The sequence below is a fragment of the Myxine glutinosa genome, chromosome 3 (assembly GCF_964187855.1).
Source record: "Myxine glutinosa chromosome 3, kmMyxGlut1.1, whole genome shotgun sequence".
In the NCBI taxonomy this organism is placed as follows: Eukaryota; Metazoa; Chordata; class Myxini; order Myxiniformes; family Myxinidae; genus Myxine; species Myxine glutinosa.
This window is the reverse complement of record NC_136263.1, coordinates 107,444,717-107,454,969: the sequence shown is the minus strand read 5'-3', so window position 1 is coordinate 107,454,969 and position 10,253 is coordinate 107,444,717. Positions and strand designations below refer to the sequence as shown.

The window sequence follows — 10,253 nt, the reverse complement described above, 5'->3', positions numbered from 1 at the left end:
AATTTAGTTAACAGATTTGTGAAATATCTCATAAAATGCCCTTACTATGATGGGGGTGAGTTGCTTGAAGGATGAAGTGGGACAAATCGTTGTCGACCCAGATGGAATTAAAGGAAGAGGGAAAAGATATATGGAAATGCTGTTGAATACAGAGAATGAATGGGATGGCAACATAGAGAGTAACCCAGTTTTAGGACCGGCAGAGAAGATAACTGAGAAGGAAGTTGAGGAAGCGATAAAAGCAATGAAGAGTGGAAAAGCGGGAGGGCCGACGGGAGTTGTGGGAGATATGTTGAAGGCAGCAGGAAGTTGGGGTGTGAAGAGAATGACAGAGATCTGTAATCTGGTGGTGAAAGAAGGCCGCATTCCAGTGGATTGGGAACTGAGTACCCTCGTCCCTCTTTTCAAGGGGAAAGGTGACTCTCTGGAGTGTGGCTCGTACCGAGCGATAATGTTATTGGAGCATGGAATGAAGGTATTGGAAAGGGTGTTGGAGAGGAGGATAAGGAAGAAAGTGAAGATCGACGAAATGCAGTTTGGATTTATGCCAGGAAGAGGAACGACAGATGCGCTTTTCATTGTGAGGCAGTTGCAGGAGAAGTACATGGAGAAGAGGAAGAAGTTGTTTTTTGGGTTTGTTGATCTGGAGAAAGCATTCGATAGGGTTCCACGCAAAGTATTGACATGGGCATTGAGGAAGTGAGGAGTGGAGGAAGGGTTGATCAGAGTAGTGATGGCAATGTACAAAAGAGCGCGCACAGCTGTAAGGACGAAGGACGGGAACAGTGGTGAGTTTGAGGTGAAGGTGGGAGTGCATCAGGGGTCGGTACTAAGTCCACTACTATTTGTAGCTGTGATGGAGATGCTGGCTCAGAACGTAAAGGAGGGTTTACCGTGGGAGTTGTATGCAGATGATCTGGTGTTGATTGCGGAAAGTATGGATGGACTGAAGGAAAAGATGAACAAGTGGAAGGAATGTATGCAGACAAAAGGTCTGAAGGTGAATATCGGAAAGACGAAGGTGATGGCAAGTGGTAAAGCATGTGGTGAGGTGGAAAGAACTGGGAAGTGGCCGTGTGCTGTGTGCAGTAAGGGTGTCGGAGTGAACTCCATTCAATGTACAATGTGCGCTGAGTGGGTTCATCAAAAATGTAGTGGTCTGAGAGGGTCATTTACCAGTTCTACCGACTCCTCTCCGGCCTTGCTCCCCCAGCTCTCTCTGTGCTCTGTCCCCCAAATATTCCTACAGGTCGCACAAGATCTGCCAGCCACCCTCTGATGGTTAAACTGCCGAAATCTCGCCTCTCTGCTCACCTTCACTCTTTCATTCCTCTTTTCTCCCGCCTCTGGAACAAACTCCCACACTCACTTCAATCACACTCCTCCCTCCAGGTCTTCAAAACAGCTGTTCACCACCATCTCTTATCTTCCCCCATCCAAAACCTTGATCTTTTCTACCCCCACTAATTCACCCCAGATCCACCTTGTTTGAAATTCCAACTTCTTTCCTGGAAGTCTTGGCAGTGTCCATATGTTTTATACCTCTCCCACCCCCCCCCCCCCCCTTCCCATGCCTCCCCCCCAAAGCCCTCTCCCTCCCACAGTTCTCTCGATGTCTCCATGTCTCTCGGTCCCTGCTCTCAAATGTTGTGTTTGTGTCCTTCCCCCTCTCTCCCCATCTTGTCTACCGCTCCCGATGTTATTTGTTTTGTGTGTCTGTTTATCTTTCTGTGTGATTAATGTTCGCTCTTTCACGAGCCTCGATCTTGTATACAAAAAAAAGAAGAAAAAAAAAAGTGTGGCAGCTACATTCAAATGTAAGGTGTGCACAGAGGGAGCTGCAGATGGAGGAAATGTTGAGTTGGATCTTGGAGACGGCGTGAAGCTGGAAGGTGTGAAAACATTTTGCTACCTCGGAGACATGCTGAATGGAGAAGGTGGATCAGACTCGGCAACGGTTGCTCGAGTGAGATGTGCATGGAAGAAGTTTCGGGAACTGAGTGGCGTGCTGATGAGGAGGAGAGTGTCGCTGAAGCTGAAGGGAAAGGTGTATGCTGCATGTGTGAGAAGTGTTATGATTTATGGGAGCGAGACATGGGTAATGAACGTAGAGCAGCAACGAAGGCTGGAAAGGGTGGAAATGCGAATGGTTCGATGGATGTGCAGAGTATCGTTGAGAGAGAGGAAGACAAATGATGAATTGCGAAAGATGATGGGAATATTGCCTGTGATTGATGCTGTGAAGAGGAACAGGTTGAGATGGTTTGGTCATGTGTTGAGGAAGGATGAAAGTGACTGGTTGAGAAGAGTGATGGAAATTAATGTAGAAGGAAGTAGAGGACGGGGAAGACCGAGAAAGACTTGGCTAAAGATGGTGGAAGAAGAAATGTGGGCAAGGGGGTTAACAAGGAGAGATGCAGAAAACAGGGCAAAATGGAGAAGATTGTCATGAGGACCGCAAACTCGCCACTCGCCACCGCTCTAGCAGGGAAAATGGCCTTAAAATGCATGTTGTTGTTGTATTGCTATGCTGTGCGCGAATGCATCGCACCAACAGCCGTACCCACCTGCTCCAAGCGGTGGCGAGTTTGCAGGTAGGGATCATAGCGTGCACGAATTGCTCTCATGGAAGTGGGCTGGAAAAATCAAATCAACCACGCAAATAACGACTCATAACGTAATTGGCATTAAACATATGGTGTTAAATAGTTCCGAAGATAACTCACCTACATTCAATCAATCATAGTATATTATTGTCATTGCATAACCTTATTCTATTGTACTGTGATGAGTTAAAATCCAGGTAAGGAACCTATTCATGAGAAGGAAAAAAAGGAGTAGTAAGAGAACGTTTGCTCTTCTTCCACCATTAGTGGGTTGTTGGCTTTGCCGTCTTTTAACGCTTTTCTTCTGGTCTTAACCCTCTTATTTTCCTCTCTTAATCCACCCACCCACCACCAGACCCTCATGGTTGTACACATTCTTCCAGAAGCCCATAACTTGTTAACCGACCCTCTCCTCCAAAGAAACCCATTACCCTTCATGCCCACCTCCATTCATTCATCTTCCTCTTCCCCAATCTGTAGAACCATCTCCCCAAGTTTATTGTCTCATGCTCTTCTATCCATTCTTTAACATTGCAGAACACCGTCACCTCACGATCTTTTTTTTTTTTTTTTGTATACAGAGTCGAGGCTCGTGAAAGAGCTAACATTTATCAAACAAAGTATATAAAAAGGGGAGCGGTCGACAAGATGGGGAGAGAAGGGGAGGAAGCACACAAACACAACATTTAAGAGCAGGGACATCGGGAGATGTGTGGGAGGGAGAGGGCCTGGGGTGGGGCAGGATAGGTATAAAACGCAAGGACACCAAGGACTTCCAGGAAAGAAGTCGCCACCTCAAAAAGTGGATTTGGGGTGAAATTAGCGGGGGTAGAAAAGATCAAGGCTTTGGATTGGGGAAGATAAGAGATGGTGGTGAACAGCCGTTTTAAAGACCTGGAGGGAGGAGTGGGATTGAAGAGAGTGAGGGAGTTTGTTCCAGAGGTGGGACAAAAGAGGGATGAAGGAGTGAAGGTGAGCAGAGAGTCTTGATTTTGGCAGTTTAACCATAAGAGGATTGCAGGCAGATCTTGTGCGACCTGTAGGAATATTTGGGGGACAGAGCCCAGGGAGAGCTGGGGGAGCAAGGCCGGAGAGGAGTCGGTAGAAGACGGAAAGACCACCAACCTGCCTGTGGTGTGTAAGTGAAAGGCCCTCGGAGATAGCGTCATCGCTGGAGATTCCAATGATTCTGAACGCTTTGGTTTCAACAGCGTGAAGACAAGCTAGGTGTGAGGCAGGAGCACCAGCCCAGAGGGGAGAGCAGTACTCCATTGAGCTGCGTATGAAAGCCTTGTATGTGGTGAGGAGCTCAGGTGTGCCAAGGAAGGACTTCGCACGACGGAGGATGCCCAGTCGGCGACTGGCTTTGGAGGCCAGCTTGGAAATGTGGTTTTCCCAGGAAAGATCATGGCAGATAGTGAGACCCAAAAGCTTGAGTGACAGAACTTCTTGGAGAGGATTATTCAGAAAGTAGATGGGAGGGTTGTCCAGTCGGTCTTTTCGGAGAGACATCGTAAGAGTGTGAGATTTGTCAGGATTGAAAGACATGTTCCACTTGTTTGCCCAGTCTGTGATTTTGTCCAGGTCTGCAGAGAGTGAGGAGGCTGCAGACTGCCGATCTGAGGGATGAGGAATGGAGCGGCAGAGAGTGGAGTCATCAGCAAAGAGATAGTGAGGATTTTCAAGAGAGTCAGAGAGATCATTGATGAAGACCAGAAAAAGCACGGGGCCCAGAACACTGCATTGGGGAACTCCAGCCTGAACAGGAAGAGGAGATGAGAGAAACCCATTCAGGGCCACACGTTGACTATGACTAGAGAGGAAGTCCGCCAGCCATGCATGGAGATTTCCATGGATACCAAAGGAGGAGAGTGTGGTGAGCAGAGCGGGGTGCCAGACCGTATCGAAGGCACGTGATATGTCAAGGGAGACAGCTCTAATTTCGTGTTTGGCATTGAGGACCTCCATCCATTGTTGAGACAGAAGAAGCAGCATGTCCAGAGTAGAGTGACCTGGTCTGAAACCAAATTGATGATCAGAGATCAAGCCATTGGAGAAGAGGAAAGATTTCATATCCGAAGCAATGATGGATTCCATGACTTTGCTGATAATTGGGAGAAGGCTGATTGGTCTGTAGTTGCTAGGATCTGTTTTTGCACCTTTTTTGTGCAAAGCGGTGATGTTGGCAGATTTCCAAGCAGATGGCAGTTGACCTTGAGCAAAAGAGAGGGTGAAGAGAACAGAGAGAGGGAGTGAAAGAGCAGAAGAACAAGATTTTAGGACCCGTGGGCTGATGCCGTCAGGTCCAGTTGCAGAATCAGAGTCGAGGGTTGACAGAAACTTTTCCACCTTGTTAGGAGGAAAGGACACTGAGTCCAGGAGCAGCTGGGTACGACTGGGTACGGTGGGTACAGAGAGGGATGGGTTTGGGACACAAGATTTAGAGGCAAACACAGAGTTGAGGTATTCAGCTTTTTCATGTGCGGAGTCAGCTGTGTAGCCGTTTGAGGTAAGGGAGGGGATGGAGGGGTAACAAACACCAGAAACAGATTTGACCAGATGCCACCAGGATTTGGAAGAGGGAGACAGATAAGAGAGTTCTGTCTTGAGAACGGAGAGATATTGTTTCCTGGCTCTCCTGAGGGTGGACACACACTTGTTTCGGGCTTTGTGAAAGGAAATGAGATTTCCTTCCGTTGGATTTGCTTTCCAGGAGACGAAGGCAAGTTGTTTCTGGGCAACAGTCTCACCACAAGATTCCGTGTACCATGGACGGGAGGAAGGGTATGACAACTGAAGACGAGATGGGATAAATCTGTGCATGAGAGAGAGCAATTTACTTTGGAAGAATTCCCAGGATGAGTTGATGTCAGAGGTGGTAGAGATGGGAGACCAGTCCAGATGATTGATGGCTGCTTGAAGACCGTGCCAGTTGGCCTGAGTAAAATGCCAGACTCGTCGACGCTGAGCAGGCTCCCTGAGAATGGTCAGAGAGATGTCCACTTTAACAAGCACATGATCAGATGAGCTGATTGGAGCAGAAGAAGAGCAGCAGACATTTTCAGGGAAGTTAGTCATAACCAAGTCCAGAAGAGAAGATGCTCCGTTGACTGAGATTCCGGGTCGGGAAATTGACAGATTGTGTCAGTCCCAGTGAGTCGCAGAAGTCCTTTGCTGAGGAGCCATGGCTGGTGAGAGAGGTACCCACACCCAGCCAACTGGCATGGTGACAATTGAAATCACCACATATGAGGAAGAGAGAGTTGGGATGAGTGGATAGAAGTTGGTCCATATTATCAGACAGCGAGATGTAGATGGAGTCATCACTGTTTGGTGGACGGTACAACACCACGGTACAACACCGTGGTGGTACAACAACACCGACGGTACAACACCACGTCCACCGTTTGGTGGACGGTGGACGGTTCATACCCCTCACAAAACATTTCCATTCTCAGTGAGGAAGAGGAAAGAATGGAGAGGGGCCTAAAGGGTTATGGGTTTCTTGGGGAGGTTAACAGGCCATCGGCTTCTGGAAAAATGTGTCCAAGCATGAGGGTCCAGGGATGGGTGGAGGAGAGAAGAATATAGGCGGGTGGATTAAAATAAGAAGTGAAGCGTTAAAAACAAGGCAAATCCAACAACCCACTCATGGTTGGTGGTCTCTCTGTGTTATTTCGTCTCCTTTCTGGACTTGCACCCACTGTCCTTTCAGTGCTCCATTTCTCCCTCACCTCCTCGCCACCCCTCCAAGTAGCTGCATGGTACACACGCTCTGCCAGAAACCCCATTCTGGAGAAACTCCCAAAATTCTGCGATGTCTTGAGCTTTCTCCTCTGTTTCTCCTCTGTCTGTTCCTCTTCACTCCATTCCACTCCTCGGTCAATCGTTTGATCATCCGTCCATTGTCATCCAACTTTCCCATGAGCCTCAATTCAGTTTATCCTACTATTAATTTGCAATTGGTCACTGGCTTTGACATCAATACAAATTTTTATTACGGGTTCTAGGCATCAAAAAGCTACATATCAGTTTCAAATGGAGCACCTCGCCACCATTAGAGTATTTAAATAACATCAGATGTGGCAATAAATGGGAATTAGTGCTCCCAGCTTGCCAGCTCCATGACAGAAGACGCCATTTGCATTTCTGCCACCTTCATCCCTATCCCGCTTAGAATCCCGTGCGGGCAAGGGCAACTTGCGAGTAAAAGTAGAAAAAGAAAACCAACGTGCCTTGTTCGTGATAAGTAACGACCTTTCATGCACAACACTGAATCAATTTGGGCACCACACACATTATAAACCTACCTCATAACCGGTGTAAGACTGTGTTGAATATTCAAAATCCGAGTCTGGACCGCCAGGACAGTAGCTGCAGGATATGAGAAAATACTGATTTGACAAAAATGTTGATTGAAAACAAGGCTACATCACATGGAATTGACCACCCTGCAGTTAAGAATAAATCAGATGACAGTCTGAGAGGAGAATGCACAACTTTTAACCCACTACTGAGATCATTTGCCACATCCTTTAAACCTCACACAGTCTATCTTTAAATAAAAAAAATATATATAACCACCTTTAGAGGCCATTTTTCCCCGCAAGGCGGGGGTTGGCCTTTTTCGGGAGCCGTGGTTGTTGTTGTTTTTCGGTCCCCTTTTTGAAGCAATGTTTTACGGCCGGATGCCCTTCCTGACTCCAACCCTTTTTGTCGCCTTTAACGACAAACAGGGAATTACCAGTGAGCTGGTACTCAATTAGCCGACCTCGGAAGGATGACAGGCTGAGTCAACCCCCTGGCGTTAATTCAGCGATCGACCGGGATTCAAACCCAGGATCCTAGGATCCTAAGCCGGCACCCTAGCCGCTAGCCCAACACCAGGGTTTATGTCTATGAAGTTTATATCTATGTGAAGTCTATCTTTAAATGCCAATCGTTTAACGAACAGCCAGCAGAAGTGTGAAAAACCTACACACAGATGTTTCCGGTGAACGTGATATGAGGACACCGATGAGGCTTGCACATAACCGCGACCACCGCTATCTGTGAGGAAGAGCATACCATGGGGAAAATCCTTTATTATCGATGAGAGATAAAGTGTGTGTGGATGTCGAAGCGCAGGGCGAAAGAGCTTAGTCCGAACAAATCAAAGAATACTTTTTACAACAGCCACGCACTGGAAAAACTCACCCCACTGGCTGTGCGAACTGGCTTTGCCTTCAGCTTTGGAAGCAGTACTTTGCGGTAATGTGGTGGAACAGCCGCTATAATGTCCACCAGTCGGGGCTGGCTGCTCAGCCGGTACTTGGATGCAGTCTTCGCCTTTACGCTGCACAACAAAGAACATTCACAGCACATCCACTGGGGAAAAAGCTGAATAAAAATGTATGCTTTCAAGATACATTAATCAACAAGTCCTTCATTTTGTGTTCATGAAAAACAGCAAAGATTGTGACATGTTTTGTTGTAAACATAAGCACTAGTAATAGTCGTCCACAACCATCCTTGACTATGTTGTTAAACATTGGCCAAGGCCCTCACTTTTTTCACCTTTATTTTCCTTTAAATTAGTTTCTCCACATCAGTTTGAGCGATTTACACAAAACTTTAAACATAGGAGTGACTACACGTGAAAAATATTTTTTAACAGTTACATGATGATTTAATGTAAAGAGATGGCCCCATCCCTCCCCCTCCCCCTCCCCCGTCTCTACTGTTGCTTTTTACTTCATATCACGTCCTTATCTGTTCAGTGTAATAGCTCTCTCACAAGCCTAAACTATCTATTAAAAAAACACCTCCACACTAAAGAATGAGATTATCAACATCGCAGCAAGATTTGTTGTTGCTACATACCATGACTTGTCTAGCTGGTCGCATTGATCGTGAACTTTTTTTTATAGATAATTTACCATAGGCAGGTGGCTACTTCATCGCAGTGAACTGTCAAAAGTCCTGAACTAACAGAGGAGTTATCGGCCATGTACCAGCATACAGTGTCTTAGTCATTTGTAATGAACCATAGTAATTTTAATGTCCACAAGCGAATGCTGTGAGGTTAACATCCCTTCTGAAGGATGGAGTACTTCGATGAGAATGCACTGCCTGTGAACCACCAGAATATTAGTTGATAGTGAGGCTGGAAATAGAACCCAGATGGGACATTAAATGGAAGTACGTGCCTTTGAGCCGCCATGCCAGAATCCGCAGCTAAATTTATTCTGTTTTGAATCCTTTAGGAGTGTTTGTTAGACAATGTATTGGTACAGTGTGATATTAACACTTGTATGCCCGATTCAATGTGGATCAGATCATTTGATATATAGTCACAAGTATATACAACTGTGAAATGTTTTAATTCCAAAAGTGGAGTGAAAAGGTCGCAAGTTATAATGTTGTGGTTAGACTTTAAGCCGTGTTGAAAGATCGCCGGGGTTCGATAGATTTCTTGTCACTAATCATCTAAATTCTAGGCTCTAGAGGAAGAGGCTTTCATGAATAATGAGAAAGCAGGGTGTAAGAGGAAGAAGGGGGAAAAAAGAGTCAGTCATCATTTACCTAGGTGTGTACATTGCAACCAGAGTGTTGTGTTCATAACTCGTGCTTTCCTGCAAAAGAAACGCAAGTTTGGAGTTCACCTGCCTGCTGGTTTGGACAAACATCCATCACGGAACTCCTTCAGGTTTTGCGACCACTATATATTTTTATTATAAAAGTTAATTTCCCAGGTATACGAGATTATATGAAAGCCACCGTCTGTCTTCACAATACTTTTAGGATCTACTTTTAAGATCTATGAAATATTTATATCACTTTAATACCCAGAAGCAATAATGCCACAACTGCAGGTAGGAAACTTATCTTCGAGCTATATAGTCCAGGTTTGATTCCCAACCCGACGGTAAACTATCAGATCGGTAAACTATTGGAAAGGTTGTTTGTAGACAGGGCGATTCAACACCGAGTTTGCAGTCCTTAGGATGGACCTTAAGATGATTGTCTCATCTGTTCGCATTATAGATACAACGGTGTCTTTTGCGAAGAGTTGAATTGGCGAGCGAAGAGTTGACGATTTCCTGCAACCTTCAGCTGAATGTCGGGCCTGGCCAGTTGGTGGTGAAAGACTTGGGCCAAAAGCTTTCCCCAACAACACCGCAAGCGGGGAATAATTGGGGACATTAGAGGAGGAGAAGGAGTAGTAGGAGTAATTTTGTATACATACAATGCATGTGGAGGATGATGAAAGTTTCACCTGTTCAGATTCACATCTTTCTTCTGCTCGTGTGCATTGATAAGTTGTTTGATTATGTCTGTGATACTCATCAACATGAGCTGGGCTTGACTCTCCCCAGGAACACTCAGTCCTGCACACATCCAAACCCAGCCTGAAACACCAGCATATTATTCCCACACACCTCATATTTTACCCAATACACCTGTAAGAAACTTCTTCTTCCCCGATGATCAAATACTTTCCTACCGAGAACGCAGCTCCATGTTCATTACAGTACACGCAAAAAGGCTCAGAAATACATTATTGTAGACAAAGTTATAATCAAAGCGGTAATTAGCAAGCAGGGATGCTTCAGTGGTTCGTAGTCCCGACTCATGAACATTTGTGAACACGAGGGACAAGTCATA

At 45.9% G+C, this 10,253-nt stretch overlaps 1 protein-coding gene across 1 annotated transcript in view; it reads right to left on the bottom strand.

Annotated features, from left to right (window-relative positions):
• Positions 1–10,253, bottom strand: part of ELP3 (elongator acetyltransferase complex subunit 3) — a 55,079-nt gene that overhangs the window by 44,683 nt on the left and 143 nt on the right. The window contains exons 2-6 of the mRNA XM_078774397.1: positions 9,865–9,976; positions 7,803–7,941; positions 7,585–7,655; positions 6,917–6,980; positions 2,568–2,636 (exon numbers count right to left, since the gene is read on the bottom strand). Of these exons, the coding sequence (XP_078630523.1) occupies positions 2,568–2,605 (38 nt within the window). The 5' untranslated portion in view covers positions 2,606–2,636; positions 6,917–6,980; positions 7,585–7,655; positions 7,803–7,941; positions 9,865–9,976. The remainder of the gene's footprint in view (positions 1–2,567; positions 2,637–6,916; positions 6,981–7,584; positions 7,656–7,802; positions 7,942–9,864; positions 9,977–10,253) is intronic.